This window comes from Chamaea fasciata, unplaced genomic scaffold (genome assembly GCF_029207755.1).
Source record: "Chamaea fasciata isolate MVZ Bird 193981 ecotype frontalis unplaced genomic scaffold, bChaFas1.0.hap1 SCAF_8, whole genome shotgun sequence".
Classification (NCBI taxonomy): Eukaryota; Metazoa; Chordata; class Aves; order Passeriformes; family Sylviidae; genus Chamaea; species Chamaea fasciata.
The window spans coordinates 20,565,970-20,587,192 of NW_027094093.1; the positions used below are offsets into that span (position 1 = coordinate 20,565,970).

A 21,223-nucleotide genomic window follows, 5' to 3' on the forward strand; every position below is an offset into this window, starting at 1 on the left:
CTAGTAACTGTTTTTCCAAAAATGGTGTTTTAGTGCCATTCCTCTAGTTTCTTTCACATTGTGAACTTCCTGTCTCTTTTCTAAAAGCTGTAATGTTATGTTTATAATGGGTATGTATTCTCTTCTAGCTTTAGAAAGTTGTACGTGAATTTGCAGATACTAATTTCTTTTTTTTCTTAAACTCATAGAGCTGTTCTTTTGGCTAAGCTAAAAAGAATAATGTACACTTCTGGAAATCTAAGAGATGCAAAGAAGTGAGGGGGAAGGAATGCAGGCACAGACTAATAGGATATTCCACTCTCCTGATGAATACTTGATTAAATTATTTATTCCTACTCTATGGCTGGGAAGGAAGAAGCAGAAGGTTTTGAAGCTGAATGTCATTCTACAGTGCTGACAAAGTACAGTGGCTCTGGTGGTCTGGACTGAAAGAGCTGTTTTCTTTTTGTCTGAAGTAGAAAATAGCAGCGTACTATGTAAAAAAAAAAATTACTTTCTTTAAACCAACTGCTGCACTTTATATCCTGCTCTTTTAATGTCTGTTTTCTGTGAATGCCTTGCAATTCTGTTCTGTATTGCACAACTACAGCATCATTAATTGCTGCTTTCTGCAGCGAGATAGCAGTTGAAGCAAAGACTCCCTTGTTATAGGGAACTGTGTACTATTGCAGATGTATTAAGAGCAGTTGTGTGCCTACGGTGAGGAACAAGATTAGAGTTAGTTTTGGTTGGGTTTTATTGGTTTTTGGGGCAGGTGGGGGGAGGGAGGATTTTTTCACTCCCTGTCCTCTATATGCTCATGACTACTTTTAGTTACTGTTGCTCTAGGTACAGTTTCAAACATCTGTCTGTAGGTTGTCCGTGCTCATCTGGTGCTTTGTTGTGCAAAATGAATGATTATCAAGTGTCATTTCTGAAAGTATTCCTAATGGCTCTAGATTTTATGGTGAGCAAACACTGATAACTATCAGGACGTCTTTGGATGTTTCCTGTGCTGATCTTGCAGTAGTAATCAAAGCGAGACTCTTACCAAGTGCTTGCATGTGTGGGAAGTGGGGCCTTTAATGGTCAAAAGGATATTTGACTCTCTGTATTGGAGACAGGGGCAGGCCTGTCATCAGGGGCATCATGATGGGATCTTTCACCCCATCAGGTTGCTCAAAGCCCTGTCCAGCCTGATGTGTTGAGCCACACCAAGGGTCCAAGTGGGTTTGTTCAGAATGGTTATGAATCCCTGAGTTCAAGGCAGGTGATTCCAAGCCAGTAGATGGTTCTGTGACTTCTGAATAAACATTATTGGCAGACACATTTCTATGCAGTTCTTTTTCTTCTACCAAGTGACACACCCTGATAAGGCAGTGTGAACTTGGCAGATTTTTTTTTTTGTCCTGCTGCTAATAAAATGATTGCAAGCAATTTGAATATTTCACAATTTAAAAAACCTAGGTCAATAAAATGATGAACTTTGTCTCCTTATTCTTAATCATTGTGTTTTTAAGCACAGTTCTCGAAAATAAAGATAAATAAAAGCATTCTAACCTGCAGGTGAAAAAGAAATTTTTTTTTCCAATTCTTTATATGTTGTCAATGACCAGAAAAGGTGATTGAACGAGAACGCTACATTTATCTTTGTCTAAAGATTATAATGAAAAAGCTCATAGAAGTCTGTTCTTTTCTTTCTGGTCTTCAAGAATCTTTTATACGTAATTGCTGAATATTACTTCTCATTGTACAAGCAGTGACATCCTTTAAAATGGATTTTCAATCAGGTAAAACTGGTTGTAGAATGTATTTTCCTGGCTATATTCTAGTATTTTTAATGGTAGTACATCATTAATAATTGTCAATATTTCAGTATTTTATTATTTAACAATAATCCAGTGTGATACAGTGTTTTACTGCCGCCTCTTATTAATTTTTCAGCTGGCAATTTGTATCAGCCAGTGCAGTCTTGATTTTGAAACTCTAAATTTAAATGCAGAGGATAAAACGTGTTCAGTGGGGAAAAAAAATTATGAAATTAGATTAATATTTCAGAATTGTCTTTCCTTTTTCATTCAGCAGGTTTTGTTTTCTTTTAGAGGATACTGTTGTATCTGTTTATTTGTTCATCATTTCCTTTGCAGGCACAAGAGTAGCAATAACTTGGGGATTTTGTTTTATAATAGCTTAATCTAATCCAGTTCACTTTTCTTGTCCGTAATTTTTGTTTCCACAATCTAGAACAGGAGTAATTTTCAAAAGCAAGTAAATACGGAAAATAAATGAAAACATGAGATGTGTTTCCAGCTGTCCTTTAGTCTCCAGTGGTGAGGGTTTTGTATGAGAAAGTCTCCTGTTGTATTCTTGCCAACTCCATGCAATGTCAGATACATTTGAATGCAAACCTGTCTCACAATATAAAGCCAAGAATAAAAAGGAATGAAGGATGACAAATACTTCAGAAAATGTTAAGACTTTTCGATTCAAGCCCCAGAGAAAACTACTGCCAAATTTGCCTTGAAATTCCTTTGTTCTGGCTTATGATCACATGAATGTCTGAAAATGACTGATAAAGACTAAGAGAATTACCACTGTTTATAGGAAGACTCAGTGCTCGTAAGAAAAAAAATTCTTTTAAAAAATAATTACGCCCCTGAATAAAACTAAGCAAAACAGACAGTGTAGTAAATCCAGGGCTTATTTATTTGTGAAAGAGGCATGTGGTTATCAAACTAGTTTCACCTTGACACTTTCTAACACTTGGAATTCAGGTAACCTGTTTTCCAAGTTTCTTTCACAATCTCTTTTCCATTTGTCTTTCACTTGTGATAGGAAGAAATTCTGTATTAAACTAGTTCTGATTGTTAGAACATGGAGAAAAACCAAAGGAAATGCTCTCTTGCTCTATACTTCAGCCACTGACATAGATGTGGATTTCATATGGTTAACAGTTGGCTTAAAGATGATGATGAAGGTACCTGGTTTGTTTGGGGTTTTTTGTGATGAACTTGGCATGAGGAAAAAGGCTATCAATGCTTCCCGTAATTCTGTTATGTCCACTCTAGGTGCTGTGCTGGTTGTAATTTTACCATATTCCGCAAGTTCCTACATTGCTGTTAAGATGTACATATTTTGTGTATATATTTTCTGCTTCAGCTGGAGGAGTTTCTTTGAATCCTCAAAGCATTTTTATTTGTCTGTGCCCTCCTGGGACCTTGGCTTGATGCGTGTTCCTGTGGCTATTCCATAGCTACTGTGTCAAAGAGAAGACACGATCTTACATTAGTTTTCATATTTATAAAAAACTGTGGGTTTTGTAAATTCACAGAAATGCACAGCAAGTGAATTTTTAATATTAAGTGATTTTTTAATAATGTAAGTGAAATTTTAATATTAATGTGCCATAAAATTTGAATAGGACAGTATATGCAGATGACAACTAGCAAGGTACAAACTAGTAACATACTATGGAACATCACTCACAGGAGGTAAGGACCAAAGCAGACACGTAAGGGAAGCTTCCTTCTGTGACTAAACCTTGCCAGTGGACTTGCATTTAAAAGTTCTCTCTACAGGAATGAGATATTTTGGTGTGATGGTAATGCCACTGTTTATAATGCACCCAATCACAGAATGGGTCTAAAATCAGTTTTAAATAACTGAATCTCCACTAAAAGAAAAAAAAAAAAAAACCAACCAGCCAAAAAGTGAGCAAATGCAGTTTTAAATGCCATCATGGTGTGAAGTGTTCTAGCATATTCTCACTTTCTCATGCTCTCATCTTCATTGGGAAGCAGATAGTGAACTTTGTCAGTGAGGCTGACAGCCTGATAGTCTCTTGTACCAACACAGCATTGTGTTTTAGGCTGTTGAACTGAACGGAATAATTGGTATTGAACCCTCATTTCAGTTTTGCAGGCTTATTCTGCTTCTGTGGCTTTTTTAATGGATGTCATTAGTAAACAGTTTTTCCTGATACATACAAAAGTTCAGTAATATACTGGAAGGAGCAAAATACTTTTTGAACATAACAGGTGAACCTTTTCAAGAATATCCTGCCATAAATCTCTGAGCTGATGTATGCTGATGCCATTTTCTGCTTTCACTGTGTTTGCAGGAAGCTCTAGAATGGATGTGGGAATTTTGCCCCCACAATACTATAAATTGAGCCAGGTTTTACCAGACATCCAAGCCTGTATCCATTTGCAGAACAGTAGCTGAGTCTTTCTAGGAAATTAGACCAGCACAGAAAGTAGACTCAGATTACACTAATGAGACCATTAAATGAGATATAGGGAGCCTGTCTGGCCAGAAAGAGGAATGGAAAGAGGTCTGGCTGTACTCCTTGCTGTATGTTTTTTACATTCTACAGCAGTTTTCACATTCTCTGTGTTTACTTTGGTGGGAGAGTTGCTTTCTTCCTCCCCTTGCCCCCCTCCTCCTTTTTTTCCTGTGTTCTTTCATTTGCCAAAATGGAAAAAAAAAAAATTTTTCAAAAATTTGAGGGAGAAGTCCTGATGTAAGTGGTGTTTGTGGGCTAAAAAGTTCATGACAAAGCACTGACAAAGCACATTGGCTTTCTAAGGGCTTCCAAATCATATGTCTGTTCAGTCATGCTCTCTGGCCATTTTATTGAGGTCTTCATTTTCTTTATGGAAAATCAAGGTGCAATGAAATGGCTAAGTTTTAAAATAATTGTTGGAAACATCTAATAAAATTCCATCATGTTTATTAGGTCATAATACTAATGTTACCAATAACAGCAAATAACGATTGCTTAATAATTTTAGCAGTTTCCAGTTAATAGAAAAATTATTTTCTATTATAGCTAGGTATGTTCTTTTCTGCTGTGCTCTAAATGATAATTCTTGGAGCCTTCTGGTAGATAAAAACCAGACAGTGTACATTTTAAGGATTCAAGAACATTTTTTACTGTTTCAAATCTAGTGAAACACAGGTTTCTGTTCTGTAGTATGTTACTAATTTCTGTCTTTTTAGTTTATTATTATTCAAGAGGACTTTTCCAATATAAAAAAAATCTTCAGGTTATTAAACTTTGATTGTAAGCTTAAAAAGTTCATTCAGTTGAAATTCTTGATTCACTTTTGTTCAGGGGAAACTTTCAGCCACATTTTTTTGGGAGCTGTACTGGTTTTACGTTATTTATCACTGTTGCTTCGCAGTGGTGATTTGCGTTAGTGGTGGCCCAGTATTGAAGCAGAACACAAAAAGGAGAAGGAAATTCTGATAACAGGCAAGCAATAGCCTACAGCAATTATTCCAGAGCTCCACCTACAGGAGTATGAGCCAGAAGGTTGGAGCCTGCCCCTGGTGCTGAGGGCTGACAGACAGCGGGTGTAAGAAGCCTGGGCTCCTCCATGAGGAGTGGATTGGAAGACCCAGTGCAAGAGTGTGGGGTAGCAACCTCAAACACATCCCTGGAACATACTTGTACTTATTGTAGATTATCTAAGGTAACCTTAGCCTCCTTTGAGCTAGATTTTGAACTGTCTACCTTGAAAAGGTGCCTACCAAGCTATGTTTTCCTCTGACGTCTGCAGTTTTATTTGACATAAGTTATTATGAATTCAACACCAAAACTTTTATTTGAATTTTGCTTTCTTTTTTTTCCTCTAGCTGCAGTTGATACAAACTATGCATTTCTGGTTCAGACATGACATACACATTCCTTGTGTGGAAAAATCAAACAGGATGTTTTCTTCTAACTTTTCTGGAACTGGTCATAAATCACAGTAATACTGCATTAATGCAGGTTATTTCTGTAATCACAGTGTTGATTACTTTAATCTGATAGAGGTAAGGCATCTGCGATAATTTTAATCTTAAATAAATTTTACAGTGAAGTTATCAGAATGATAACCAAACTCAACCATTTCACAGTCTAGTCTAAAAAATTTAAATCAAGTGGTTCACCTGCTATTTATTAGAATAAATCACTTGGAGGTGGTGTTGTGTGCAAACTTGGAGTGATTTACTTGGAGCATTCTGATAAATGTGGCTCGACAGATGACACTTGTAAGAGTAAAAGTAATGAAAAATCCCATGTACGTGGATGGTGCAGTTTCTTTGCTGTGCACAATGTTTGGGTACTTTTTAATATAATTGTGTTTAATTTATTTAGTACTGTATTAATAATTCATTAATACAAACCTATGAGGTCTGAACAAGTTGTGCAGCAGTTCTGATTTGCTACTGAGGCAGTCACTCTGGGGAGTAAATGAACTTTCAGGGGATATGTTTTAATGGTTCAGCAATGGATTCCCTGAGAAAATTCTAGTGCCTAGCTACAAAAAAAAGAGAAAGAGGCTCTCAGTTTCTTCCCCTGTTCTCAGAACTACAATTTTGAGAATCTGGCTGTTACATCCTAAGGAGTTCAAATAGCTAAAACAAGTTTTAAGTGGTATACTCTGTTACATAACTAACGATTGTTGGGCAATAAGGACTGTCTGTGAAGAAAATAAACTTACCCTTTGTGATGGTTGCCCTTCCTTCATGCTCTATTTCAGCTAAGGAATGCAAGGAAAATAAACACTGCACAAGTACCATGATTATTTGAAAATATGTATAGAGACTATTGTTTCACAACTTAATCTCTAAGCAGCTACATTGTTATTATGCAGTATCCATTCAGATGTTTCTTTTTTCTGTTTGTCTTTTAAGCATCAAAACAAGGAGTTAGAGAGACACTCATTTCAATCCACAGCTAGAAGTAACGTTTAAAAGATTTTATGATTGTCTTTGGTAAGAATTTATACAGAAAGATTATCCATATTTGTAAAGATGAAGATCATAATGTAATTAACTTGATACTATCATCTTTGGTGTCATAAAAAAGAGTTCTGGAGCAAAGGTCACCAAGCATATATTATCAGGGTTTTGTGATGGAAACTATGTAAAGTCTTGTTGTGTATTAACTTGTTAAATGACACATAAATAACAGCAGAAAATTGAAGAAGGAATCTGGGGAAATAAGGAGGAAAAAACCCAACACATGGATAATGAAACCTTGCAAGACTGAACCCCAGGATTTACAAAAACAAATCTGCCCCACAATGTAACATAAACACAAAAAATGTGAAACTGAAGTTTCAGTATGTGTATATCATATTTCTGGTGATGTATCATGTTTTTCACAGTTCTTCCATGCCTTGCCAATAATAAAAAACTCTTACAGGTTTTGGTTTTTTGGTATTTGTTTTGTTTTTGTTGGGTTTTTTGTTTGTTTGTTTTTGTTTTGGTTTGGGTTTTGTTGTTGTGTTGGTTGTTGTTGTTTGGTTGGTTGGTTCCCCCTCCTTTGTGTTGGCTCTGTTCCAAGTTGGTGGCCTGATACACAAGGATTGAATTGCTTGTTTGTGAGGACTGGATTTCCTAGACCTGCGCTCAATGAATGCATTTTCTGTCATAAAGGAAAGCCAAACCGATCTGCCTCTAAGTGGTTGAAGATTATAAAAATGGGTTTATATTAGAGAATTCTTCTTTTTTAAGATGAGCTATAGCATCCTCTATCTTTTAAACATTTTTCATTCCTGCAATGTTAATATTTTTTGATATCTTCTGTGTATTACCATAAGCTCATAAATTGAAATCAGAGGCTATTGAATTGAAAATAGCTGGTTTAGAATATCTTCAGAGCTGATACAGGGCATGTAAGGCAAGTTTCATTTAAGGAGGAGAATCCATTAAACTGAATAGAAATGCATTTTGTTTTCCATAAGCATTTAATTTGGTTTTAAAAATCATTTTCATGGAAAAGCTATAGAGAATGAAATTACTTACAGACAAAAGAATGACATGGTAAAATATTTTCTTTAAAAACCAGCTGTCCCACTTAGTGCTATTGTATTGGCATAATCTGTTGTTGAGAATTACCAGGAGTGAAATGTAGCATGGTTCTAATCTATTCAGTCTCAAAGCAATAAATAATTCAGAAACCTTTTAGTTCTTATTGATGTTTAGGAGCAGATACTTCTAGATTAAACCACTGTCCAAAGAATTTTCTGGATTTGTCTTATAGTCTCCTGCTTGTTTTGCAGACAGTCACAGAATTGTGGAATTGACGTAGCAGTAATAAACCCAGCTTACTTTCTGTAGAAATTGAAGGCTGCATCACATCTCAATGAAAATGTATTCGTTAATAGACTAAGTCTTAATTTATGTAGTGGAATTAGATACTAGTGGAAAAAAACACCTTCTTTTTTATATACAGAAATGCACAAAAAAGAGCATAGCAAAGAAAGTATCTGTAAATTCCCTATGACTCGTCAGATTTGATCGCTTGCCTAAATGAAATTCGCTGAACATCTTTACCTGACTGTTGTGATGGTAGCTTCTTATTTTTAATGAAATTTCATACATGTGAGACATAGTAATTTCATTAGTATGGCTTCTTTAGTACACTGAAAGCTTTATTCAAATTACTCAAATAACACTATGCAGTATACCATAGCGGAGAGAACATTGGAAACAATATTGTAAAAATTCATCATTATCTTGAATGATGAATTCAACAATATGTAGAATATATAGTAGGAAGAGCAGATGTGTTATTGTACCTCTGAAAAGTGTTAAGATAAAAATATGTTAAGGAAACATATTTTGTCAGTATTGAGGGTTTGTTGCTGACTGGTTTGGGTTTAAGCTTGACTATTATTTTTCCAAATATATATATATATATGGAAACAATAAAAACTGTATATTCATGCTTTTTTCTGTAGCCTGGTGGACTCAAGGTTAAAGCCTCAAGCTAGATATAAATGACCCTGATGCTTTTCTTTGTATACATATTAAAAATATTTTCTAAAAGATACTCTAAAATTTTTTCTTGCTCACTCAACCATACTCCATAAGAATATATTTATGTTAGCATTCGTATCAGGTTGTTAACTGTCTCATTTCTGCCCCAGGAGTTTCCTCCTAGTATTGTGCTACTACAGAGTCTGTTGTGTACAGCAGTTTTCTGTAATCTTTCATTTGTGATTTGAATTTTCTGTCCTGCTTGGTGGATAGTCTCTAATCAGGCTTACATGCACAACATAGCCATTAAAGATTAGAAGCCTATTTCTTAACAGTAAGCTAAGAAAACAGGGATTTATGTGTTGGGTCTTGCTATTTACTGATGGTTGGTTTTTTGATGTTGGGCTTTCAGAAGGACCTTTGTGGGATTTTTTTGGATAGCAGGGTAACAGTTTCTTCAGGATTCACGTTAAATGTTGTATTCTGGTTTGATTGTTATTATCTCTTAGTTTGTAATACTATTATCTCTTAGTTTGTAATACAAACGCCATCGAAATTGCAGAAAAGAGACACACTTAAGTCATTAAACCAATCTGTCCTGCCTTTTTTTTTTTTTTTAATTTTTAAATTTCATTTCCTTCTTGGGTGAAGTGATTTCCATGCGATGACAATATAAGCAGCATCACTTTGTTCCACAGCATTACAGCATTTATATATTTGCAGTACTTTAAAAAAGTCATGACAGGGAAACAGTCACTGAACTGTAACTCAAGAAGTGTTCAATAGGTATGGGTTTTTTTCCAAGCATGGGCTGTGATTGGGCTGCTAGCATAAGGTATTCACTGAAGAGATTTGTCATGTAGTGGAAAATAACTTTTTTGTTGTTTTGTGTTAACACTGACAATTGTGCTGCAGTCATTGGCTGTGGTGTCTCCAGAGAGGAATGCTGGAGTTCATCTCAGCCCTAAGGCTACCACTTAAGCCTTGCTGAATAAACCAGGGGAATATGAACATGCAAGCAGAAAGATTGGTTTTCATTCTGATAACAACTGCAATAACTCAGAAAAACTGCCATAAGGCTTTAGTGGTATTTGGTAAGATGAACAGTCATGGACTTTTGGTTTTAGGCATTATAGACCTCTAAAGAGTAAATTTAGCCAAAATGCATAGACAGACATAACAGTTAGTGACATTTTCAAGCACATAACAAGTACTTTCTGTGGACATCACGTTTGTCACTTTCCAAGTTTATGTGCTTAACATTGACCAGAAAACTATTCTAAAAATTTTGTAGAGTCTTTATTCAAGTAGTGAGAACATATGCTAAAAGACTAGCTGAATGTTATGGTATATATTTGCATTCTCGTCCAGTATCTCCCTTTTATTTTGTTTGTTTGGTTTTTGTTGTTGACATGCTTGTTTCTGAAGATAATCATTGAAACACAAAGTTGCCTAGTCATTTCTTAGACTGCCGCTGTCCTACTTGTTCATAGGCATGGTCAGTGGTGTGTAGATGTGCTGAAAAGCTTGTATTTTATTCAGCCTGTAAAGAGCAACATTCCTGTGACAGGACAGCACTGTATGTACTGCTGCTGTTCTATTTGGTTTTAAGGTGAAGTTGGTCCAATAGCTGTAGATCTTGCTTGCTTGTCTCTTTGGACTCCAAAAGACTTTGTGCGACCATCTGACCATTTTAGATAATAACTGAGTGTGTGGACTACTTATAATGGCATTAACTGTTTGTATCAGTCATGAGATACAAGTTGTATTACAAGTGCTGTCCTCAGAGTCTGTTACAATATGTAGTGCTGGTATGTAAAAGGTCATTCTTATATGTTATAGACTTTTTTTTGTAGGAAAACATACTACTTAAGTCAATACTGCTATCACCTTGGTGTAGGAGAAAGCTCCTACTAGTAAGAACTTCCCTTGACTTAAAAAAAAAAATAATATATATATATATACTCAGATGCTTGTACTAAGCAAATTCTTGTGAATTTTCATCTTACAAATGAAGCCTATCCCTCCATTTTATAACAAAAAAAAAAAAAAAAAAAACCAAAAAAAAAAAAACAACAAATCCAGAGTTGTAAACTAAATAAATGACCTAAAGATACCAAATAATACTTGTGTTTCCTTAGGTCTTAGGCAGAAATGAAGCTTATGGAAAAAGATCTTGGTGTTCTTGGGAAGACCGATCTCTCTCCCTTTTTGCTGCTGAAGCTTTCCTGGGTATTTAGAGCCATGGGTGCTATTCAACTTCTGAAGGAGAAGTACCTTTTGAGACACAGCTGGTTCTCAGTCCAAGTATGACTGGGCAGATCTTCAGGTTCACTGGTGCTAAGGATTTGCCCCAAAAGGCTAGACAGCAATCAAATCTTGCATTTGAAAATGGTGAATCGCTTTAAGATGGAACAGATGAGATTAGGCATTTTTAAATAAATAAGGAAAGACTTGGCATTCTCAGGCTTTCTTTTCCAGAGAAAAAAAAACTGTCTGTGTTTCCTTAAAGTGCTTAACAGCTGACATGAAGAATGTCTGATTTCTATAATTATTTATTAGGAAATTTCTCACCTCTTTACTAGCCTGCATAAAGAGCCCCCCTCTTTTTGTGCCTATTGTGGTATGTGCTGAAGGCTTGGAGCCTGTTGTGGCTTGGCTGAAAAAGCAGGGATTTGAAGCTTGCCCATAACCTCAACTGACTAATTTGGAAGGAGATGGCTTGCATGATGGATTGTCTGTCCATGGCAATTTAGTTCCTGCTGTAAAATTGTTAAAAATAGAAATTTTCCTCAACTAACATTAAGCTAACCTAAAAGTTGACATAGACGAGGCAGCTATCTGGGATGCACTGTGTCATGGGTTATTTGACTTTGCAGCTGTTACATTTCATGGAAAAGGCTGCCATCAGTATTTTTCCTACCCGATGCATCCTCACTGCACACACACTGGGATCAGGAGAACAGGCTCACACTGTGGCTTCTGTGGTGGCAGCAGCCTAAATCTGCTTTAAGGTTTTTCCTCTTGACAGTGTGGTCTGGGGTCACTCTGAGCAGTGGTCTCGGTGTTTCAGGGCTGGGAGGCTGCCGGACAGGCTCCGTGTGGAGAGCCCGGGGTGGCCCTGGGCGCAGCTCAGCCAGGATGGCAATGCCTCAGGGAAAAACACTTCTGGAAAAGAGCAAAATGCCACAGGTCAGTGTGAGGAGCACTCGGTGAGAGTGTGTGAGAAACAGCTCCAACTCCAAGGTCAGGGCAACTGGAGTGGAAGGGGGGCTGCAGGCGCTGGAGCAGACATTCCCTGGAAGCCTGTGGGACAGGCCATGTTAGAGCAGATATTTCCCTGCAGTCCACAGAGGAGCATGCCAGAGCAGGTGCCCAACCTGCAGCCTCCAGGAGACTCTGCACTGGAGAAAGTGAATGTTCCTTGAGGGAGAGGCACGTGCAAAGCCAGCATTGGAGCAGTCTTATCCTGAAGCTTCACAGCCTGTGTGAGGGACACATGCTGGAGCAAGGGAAAAACTGGAGGAAGGAGAGGCAAAGAAGAGCTGCAGTGATCTGACCCCACCTTCCCCATGCCACTTGGGGAAGGAAGAGGTGCAGGAGTTGAGAGTGAAACAGTGAAGTTGAGCCTGGAACAAAGAGGTAAAGGAGTATTCTTTTAGGATTTATGTTTTTTACCTTCCATTTCTGTTTTAATTGGCAATAAGTTATTTTTTCTCTAAGTGAGTCTGTTTTGCCCATGACAGTAATTTGTAAATGATCTGCTTGTCTGTATTTTAATATCTGGGCTTTTTCACTTCATACTCCCCTGTGCAGTTCCTTTTGTGGAGTGTGAGTGGGAGAACAGCCAGCCAAGGTCAACTCACTACAATGTAGTGTTGACAAAGGCTACAACACTTAATAACTGTCAACAAATGGGACTGGATTCCATTTTGTGTCTGTTCAAAAAAATTGGTTTATTCTGCACCCTTAGGTGTTGACTGTACACTCACTGTGGAAAATATTACCTAGAAAGAAATGATCAGTTAATGGTTGTTGCAATTTAATAACTTTATTATTTTAAGTATTTTGCAGGTACCCTTGGTCTCAAAGACAGTACTGAAATTTTGATTATGCTGTGCTTTTTGTATAAATCTAAAACACTTCATCCATCATAACTTCCTTAATTACAGAGGTAGCGCCATCAAAGTTACAGTTGAAAATCAAGTAGATACGAATTGGAAAGACAAAGCTTCAGGCTAGTTGCCTTCTGCCTGGGAATATGGCTTAAAATTACAATGTTCTTGTGTAGTACCTAATAGTATAATATAAACATTAGTTTGGCAGTCATAGTATAAGCCACCAGATGGAGTAATGTTGCTGTCAGAAATTGAGAGTAATAAAAATAGCATAGGGGTTTTTTTCTACTTTTGGAATATAAATGCAAGAGTTTTGAAGGTGGTGAGTTTTGAAGGTGGTGTGCCAAAAATGTATAAATCTTTGTTTAGAGGTTGTGACCATTGACGGCAGTACTTAGTTGTGCTAAAACATTCTTTACTTTTTCACAATAAGGTAACTTAATGTTAGGCTAGGGAAAGTGAGAATGTTTTTCCTCTTTTTGTTGTGAGGTATTAAGCTGAGTTGAGAAACTAAGAAAATTTGATCTCTTTTTTTCTTTCGTTATTTTTTTCTTTACTTGTTAATTTTTATCTCTTTGCCATGAGTTAGCTAATTTTCTATTAAATATCTGACTGTTAATTGTAATCCTTCTTGCTACAGGGCTTTATACAGAGAAGAGAGGCAGATGCTGACTATGCCAAAAGCTTTTATTCGGGGATTTTGTTGGTGGTGCAACCTTCTGTTTCTTTTTTCTTTTTTTCCTACATGCCCTCCTAGGATCTTCTTGCACAAGAGCCAAAAAACATTTAAAATTTGCAGAATGAAAAGATGGCGCAGGCAATGCTGGTACCACCAGGACCTGACAGCTTCTTCTATTTCACCGAAGAATCTCTTGCTGCTATTGAAAAACGTATTGCTGATGAAAAATTTCCTTGTGACCAAGATGAGCCTACAGATGATGCTGGTCATGAAGAAAATCACCCAGAGCCAAATAATGACTTAGAGGCAGGAAAGACACTGCCATTTATTTATGGTGATATTCCTCCAGGAATGGTGTCTGAACCCCTGGAGGACCTGGACCCATATTACATCAATAAAAAAGTAAGTGTTTTGTATTAAGAATGTAATTAGAGCACTGCTGTTTAACTGTAGCCTGATAAATGCTCTGCTGGGGAGTTGGTCAGAAAACCTGTTTAAAAGTATTATGCAGTAGGTGCTATCATGTTAATTATTTTGATTTCACTATAAAGACAACCGTAACTCCTGCTTCAGTTGCCTTTTTTTTTTAAATGGCACTTTACTTTTAATGTCTAATGCTATGTTTTTTTAGTATTAAAAGTCCTGTAATCTCTTCAGATATGATTTAATGCTGAACTATTTGAAAACTTCTAATCTCTGGCTACTCTCTGGTTTTTTTTTAAGAAACATGATACCTGAGATCTAGTTCATTACAGAAGTCTTTAGACAAAGTGCTCATCCACTCATGTGATAGAACAATCACTGTCAAACATTCTTGAAAATACCATAAGACATTCTTGTTTTACAAAATTTATTAAAAAAAGGTGCAAAGACTAAACCAATCTTTGGGTTTTGGTATTGGGCCTATGTCATAGGCCCAATATAGACCTGAAGACAAAATCTGAATTGATATATACTGAGTCAGTTTCATTAATGGATATAAATAAAGAAGAAAAGAGCAAGGTGTTTACTTTGGCAAGTACAGATGAAGGAAAGTTACTTTTATATAGGCGTGTGAAGTTAAATGATGTTGAGAAAACAAAACTGAGTTTACATTAAAAGGCAGTATAAAATAAGCAGCAAGTGATTATTTTATTATGTAATCAATAAAATGCTTGTTGAATTAAAAGCATAGAATGGGGTCTTGAAGTTAAGTACTGGATGATCAACAAATAGTATCTTGCAAGATAAGAATTAAACCAAAGACCTGTATTATTTCTGAAATAAGCAGCCTAATTAAAGCAGTGTGTTTTCTAGTACAAAATGTTGAAGACTAATAATCAAACGTAGATTTTTGAGTTATTTTAGTTTTTGTTCTCTTAACTTCACAAGCACTATTGACAAATGACCCATTTGTTTTATGGTAAAATGTCACTGGAAAACAGAATTATTCAGTGTTATAACCTGCTTATTTCTGAATATTAGATTTTGGGAGAATAATCATTAAATGTAGATTGAATTAAGATTTCATTAGATGATATTTCATTGTCTTCTATTCAAAATCAAAAATGGTTACACTGATGGTACTAATGATAGGTGCACAAACAATAAAGGCAGTAAAGGCAGGGATTTTATAAGTCAAGAATGTCTCATCCCCAAAGCAGTTTTAACATGTAGAAATGGTTAAATAGTTCCTTGTGAGGTCCCAAAAATGGTTACTTAGGTGCTTTGTTCTGCATTGCCGACTTTGTTCTGAAATGCAAGTAAAAGAGCTGCATTAAACTTCAATGAAAAATGTCACATTTTAAATTACAGTTTTAATGTAATTACTTAATCCTAGAAAATGAAATCTGAAATGCATATTTTAAGAGCACAGAGACAAAATATGTGTGGTGTAGCATTTTTATTGCTCATATGAAAATTTAGAATCTGTTATTTCCTTCCATAATTCTGTGGAAAATAAATTAGGCGACTGAGAAGTGTGTAAGCAGCCTCTATTATGGCAAGGTTAGTAAAATGTATTCCTAATTTCTAACTCTGCTGCCCCCCTGCCCTTTTTGTCTATTTCTAAAGACATTTATAGTACTGGATAAAGGGAAGACAATCTACAGGTTCAGTGCCACACCTGCCTTGTACCTTTTATCTCCTTTCAATGTCACTAGAAGATTAGCTATTAAGATTTTGGTTCATTCATATCCTTTTCAACTGGTTTGTTAAAAATTGTTACTGGTTAATATTACTAATGTTAACACTAGGAATTTTGATTTAGTGCTTGAATGTGTTCCTGCCTTTAATTCTTTCAAAATCAATCTGAGCTAAGATTAGTCACTTAACCTGTTGATTAAGTTCAGAAGAAGATAACTCATTAGTGGAATTCCCTAAGGTGCAGTATTGAACCCAACCTCGTCTAAAATCTTTATGGATGATATGAATGATGGGAGTGAGTGTACCCTTGATAAGTTTGGGGATATCACCAAGTTGTGTGGGAGTGTTGATCTGCTGGAGGGTAGAAAAGCCCTGCAGAGGGACCTGGACAGGCTGGATCAATGGGCCAGGCCAAGAGCATGAGGTTCAACATGACCAGCTGCTGGGTCCTGCACACTGACCACAACAGCCCCGTGCAGTGCTGCAGGCTGGGGACAGAGCAGCTGGAAAGTGGCCCAATGGGAAAAGACCTGGGCTTGCTGGTCAACAGCAGCTGAACATGAGCCAGTGTGTGCCCAGGTGGCCAAGAAGGCCAGAGACATCCTGGCCTGGATCAGGAATAGTGTGGCCAACAGGGCCAGGATGATGATGGTCCTCTGTACTCAGCACTGGTGAGGTCACAGCTCAAGTTCTGGGTTCCTCAGTTCAGAAAGGACATTGGAGTGTTGGAGTGTGTCCAGAGAGGGGTGGCAAAGTTGGTGAAGAGTCTAGAACATGAGTCCTACGAGGAGCAGCTTGAGGGAGCTGGGGGTGTTTAGCCTGGAGAAGAGAAGGCTCAGAGGCGCCTTATTACTCTCTACTACTCCCTGGAAGGAGAGTGTAGCTGGGTGGGGCAGGCTCTTATCCCAGGTAACCAGCAGCAGCAGAACAAGAGGAAATGGCCTCAAGCTGCACCATGGGAAGTTCAGGTTGGACATCAGGAGAAATTTCTTCACAAAAAAGGTTGTTGAGCATTGGAATGGCCTGCCCCGGAAAGTGGTAGAGTTAATATCCTTCTGCCAGTTAAGATTCCTCATCCGCAGGAAATGACTGCATGTGGCACGTAGTGCCATGGTCTAGTTGACAAGTGAAGAGTCAAAAGTTGGACTTGCTGACCTCAGCAGTCTTTCCCAACCTAAAGGATTCTGAGATAGGTGTGTAACCATCTTTCTTGTGAAATATCTTTGCATTATTTACGATGCTAGTGACAGTAAACTGATTTTTATATTATATGTTGCCAGTATTTTATGTCCTGGTCACTTCCTCGGATTTTGTGTTACACAAATTTGACTTTTAAAGGGGTATTTTCCTTAACTATGGTCAACATTGTTCAACAAGGTCATTATGCTCACTATTTTGGCAAATTGCGTATTTATGACATGGAGGAAACTTCCAGAATGGGCGAAGAATGTAGAGTAAGTATATTTAAATAGGCTTATAATTTTTAAAGTGCTTTAAAACCAAAAAGCAGATGAAGAGCTAAACCATGCAGTTTTACTTACTTGTGTAATACCAGTATTCTCCTTTTTCCTGTTTGGAGTTTGATGCTAGCTGCAGCCCAAAGCAGCACAGTCCTGCAAGCTCTGCGAAGGAAAGAAGCTGTGACACTGTTAACCTTTTTCTCTGAACAAAATGCTGATAAGTACTTTTCCTCAGAATGTTTGTACAAGCAATGTTTTCATGCATTCTCCCTCTTCAGCTGTTTTTTATTATTAAAAAAAGGAAAAAAAATGATCATTCATCCCAAAACTACTGTTTTTCAGTGTGGAGTATACTTTCTATAGCCCCTCTAAAAGACCTTCATGCAGCAAAATCTAATTATGGGACACACCCGTTCTTTAAAGAAAATACCTCTGCTGAGGATTGTTGTTTATCATTCTTAAGTCAACCTGGTCAGCCATCAAGTACCTTCAGTAAATACTAGGTTTCACTTACCCATGGACTTTATTTCTGATGTGGCAACCATGCTCAAATGTTATTTGAACAAAAATATTTTTTTGGTGTTATTCCTGGTTATTATTATTATTAGAACTGAATTAAAAAATCTTATGTGTTATAAGCTGCAGAGATATATTTCAGACAAAATAAAAAACTGTAATCCTATTATCTCACAAAAGAATGGTGGGGAAGCAGTCACAGTTCATGTGAGTTTATAACTGCTGTTCAGTGCATGTGCTAATTACTGGGTTTGAGTTATTTTCCTCTATGCTCATGATGTAGCACTGAACAACACAACAATCTTTAACTTTTGCTTGGATGTTTTCTCATAGGTACACTTTCACTGGGATTTATACTTTTGAATTTCTAGTAAAAGTCCTTGCAAGAGGCTTCTGTATAAATGATTTTACTTGCCTTCGTGACCCCTGGAACTGGCTTGATTTTGTTGTCATTTCCTTCGCGTAAGTATATAATATTTTTTTAAATAAAATAACAGCTTTTTTTTTAACCTGTAATAGTTTGTTTGGCTTATATTAGTTCATGTAAAATTAATGGTGGCTGAATTGTGTTTCAAGTTTTTCCACTTGAATGTTTTACACTAATGTAGCACATAGCAGAATTAGTGGACTATTCCACAGTACAGAAGATACCTCTGAAGAATCAATTTAAAATAGGATTTTAGAAACAAAAGTAGGTCTATAAGTTTCATTTTAAATTTGCAGTTAATGGAAAATCTTAAGGGTGAATTTTTTAGGGAAAACTTACTTGAGACAGGAAAATATGAATGCAAGTCCTTCAAAACTTACTCCTTCAAGAAAAAAGGATTTCTGGATTTCAGGTCCAGGTAAGTAGTATAAGCTCTACCTCAATTCTGAATAACTGTGATTTAATCCTACAGGTATATAACAGAATTTGTAAACCTAGGCAATCTTTCAGCTCTTCGAACTTTCAGAGTATTGAGAGCTTTGAAAACTATTTCTGTAATTCCAGGTAAGAAGTAACTGTGTAAAATAATAGACGCTCTACATCACCTCTGTTTAATTTTGTGTGTGCTGTCATTGTGTTTGTGTGTGGAATCCCTCACTACAGATATGTGACAGAGTTTGTGGACCTAGGCAATGTCTCAGCGTTGAGAACATTCAGAGTTCTCCGAGTTTTGAAAACAGTATCAGTCATTCCAGGTGAGAGCAAGGTTAAACACTGAGGCTGACTGAAACTGCACAGAAGCTGAACTGATGTTTTTAACGGAAGCTTTCAGGTTTTTGTCTTAATTTCAATTTCATTTCCTTTTCTAATTCTTTAAAACAGTCAGCCTCAGAGTTTAATAGTCAATTGCATGAAGAACTCATTTACATAGCCCCTATATTCCTCCATTTAATGATGTCAAATTTTCTCTCCCACATTTAGGATCAAAATTAAGTCTTTTTAACGTGAATGTTACTCATACGTATTTATGAAAGAAATTTGGGATTGAAAATTTTAGTGTTTTGTAGAAGCTTAATCCCTGAAAGAGAAATTCGGGGATTATTACTCATAATAATGAGTAGCATGGGAATTGCATGGTGTAGTTATTAGCTTATGATGCCTATCTTCACCAAACCCCACCTCCAACATAAGAGAATGTGTTAGAATGCAGACATTAAAACTACTACTGAAATAAAATTGTGATCTCTTTTTGTTTGCTGTTATAGAACCAATGTTGTGTGTTGGAATAGAATACTGGCAAAGGTTTGGAGCAAGAGGCATCAAAAAGAAAATAAAATTAACTATTTTCTTTAGATGTAGTGTACATGTATAGAGAGCATGAATTGAAAGCTCTTGATTTGAAGAGCAGGTGCCTTGGAATGTATGTCATTCATTCCCATTCATATTTCCAAATTATTTTTCAGGAATGGTGAAACTTAGTGGTAGCTTTTCCTTTGGAAAATGCTTTAAGACTGTTTTTATTTTGAAGCTGTGCATGGTATTTATTAGTGTGTTGGAGATGTTTGCATTGCATTTTAGTCAATTAAATATTTAATATTATAATAAAACATCTGCCTCATTTGCAGGCTTGAAGACTATTGTTGGAGCCCTGATTCAGTCTGTGAAGAAGCTCTCGGACGTGATGATCCTGACTGTGTTTTGCCTGAGTGTATTTGCACTGATAGGACTGCAGCTGTTCATGGGCAACTTGAAGAATAAATGCCTGTTCTGGCCACCAGAAAATTCAACAGCTTTTGAAGAATTTATAGTTCCATACTTTAATGGTACAGAATTTGACTGGACAACGTACATTAATGAAGAACGTAAGAAATACTGTTGTAACTTGCTAAGATTTGTGTGAATAAACCAACACACAATCACAAGATAACTGTTTTATACTGCAGAGTAAAGATAAAAAACAATTAAATTGATGGCAAAGAATAGGAATTTGTATATATTACATCCCAAACTCATGCTGATGTGATTGCTCTTTCCGTTAACTGCACTTAGAAATGTATGTAGAGGCTTATGTTTCAGAATCACAGAATCGTGCAGGCTGGACAGGATCTCCACAGTCTAGACCAACTGCTGCTCAACTGCAAGTCCAGTTAGAGCAGACTGCTCAATCCCTTGTTCCAGTCAAGTTTTTAGTCCCTCTAAGGATTGAGATGCCACAGCTTCTTCTGGGCAGCACATGCCAGCATTTGAGCAGTCTCACAGAAACTTTCTTGAATATCATTTCAGAGCTTCCTATACTCAAACTTTAATCAGTCGCCTCTTACCTTTCCAGAGTACACTCCTGAGATGAGTCAGGCTCCATCTTCATTGCAGTCATTCTTGTTACACTTGTAGGTAGAGTGAAGATCTTTGCTCATCCCTCCCTCCCCGTCTGCTCCCTTCCTAGTCTTCTCAAGGCTGAACAAAACACATTCTTTTAGGCCCTTTTTGTATCTTTAGGGTATAAAAAAGACAGAGAAGCACTAGATTAATGAGAGCCTAGTTAAGATGTGCGTTTATTATTAGGTAGAGATAACAAACAAATTGCTTTCAGTGATATACAACTCCCCAGGCAGGCCAAGATCCTAGTAGGAAAAGAGATGTTATTCAGCTTTAGGATTTATTGCTTGAGACTGAAAAAGACATTTTTATCCAGATATTTTCCAGGAGTCTTCATATCTGTAAACTGAAGAGACGACATCCAGGCTGGTTCAGAAACATGCAGATGCTTATGTTTTGTATTTCTGTCTTTTTAAGTGATAGCATCACTAATGTTATAATACACACTGAACTGTGAGATACAGTATAGTAACTTCTCTAATTGCCAAAAATCAGTTTTCCTGTGTAGCTTTGTACTAGAAGTGGATTTACAGGGCATTGCTTAGTGATTAATTGTAAAAGTAGTGTATTTAAGTAAAAACAAATTTATAGGATAATGGATGCTAGCTTTCCTCCTCAGTGACTCTCACGAAAAGTAAAGGAAAATGCAGTTGTTACAGGCTGTTTTGATGAACCAGATTTTCTCCCATTTTTAACATTGGACATTAAAGTTTTCTGCTGTTTTCTGCATTTTTTGATTATCTTTCTATAGGTCTGAATTGTTGAAATTGTGTGACTGTTTTTTCTG

The 21,223-nt window shown here is 36.7% G+C and overlaps 1 protein-coding gene across 1 annotated transcript in view; it reads left to right on the plus strand.

Annotated features, from left to right (window-relative positions):
• The window catches only part of LOC136293346 (sodium channel protein type 2 subunit alpha-like), a 125,684-nt gene that overhangs the window by 67,506 nt on the left and 36,955 nt on the right, over window positions 1-21,223 (plus strand). Inside the window, exons 7-12 of the mRNA XM_066190010.1 lie at window positions 13,612-13,935; window positions 15,586-15,704; window positions 17,022-17,111; window positions 17,967-18,095; window positions 18,533-18,624; window positions 19,686-19,922. Of these exons, the coding sequence (XP_066046107.1) occupies window positions 13,663-13,935; window positions 15,586-15,704; window positions 17,022-17,111; window positions 17,967-18,095; window positions 18,533-18,624; window positions 19,686-19,922 (940 nt within the window). The 5' untranslated portion in view covers window positions 13,612-13,662. The remainder of the gene's footprint in view (window positions 1-13,611; window positions 13,936-15,585; window positions 15,705-17,021; window positions 17,112-17,966; window positions 18,096-18,532; window positions 18,625-19,685; window positions 19,923-21,223) is intronic.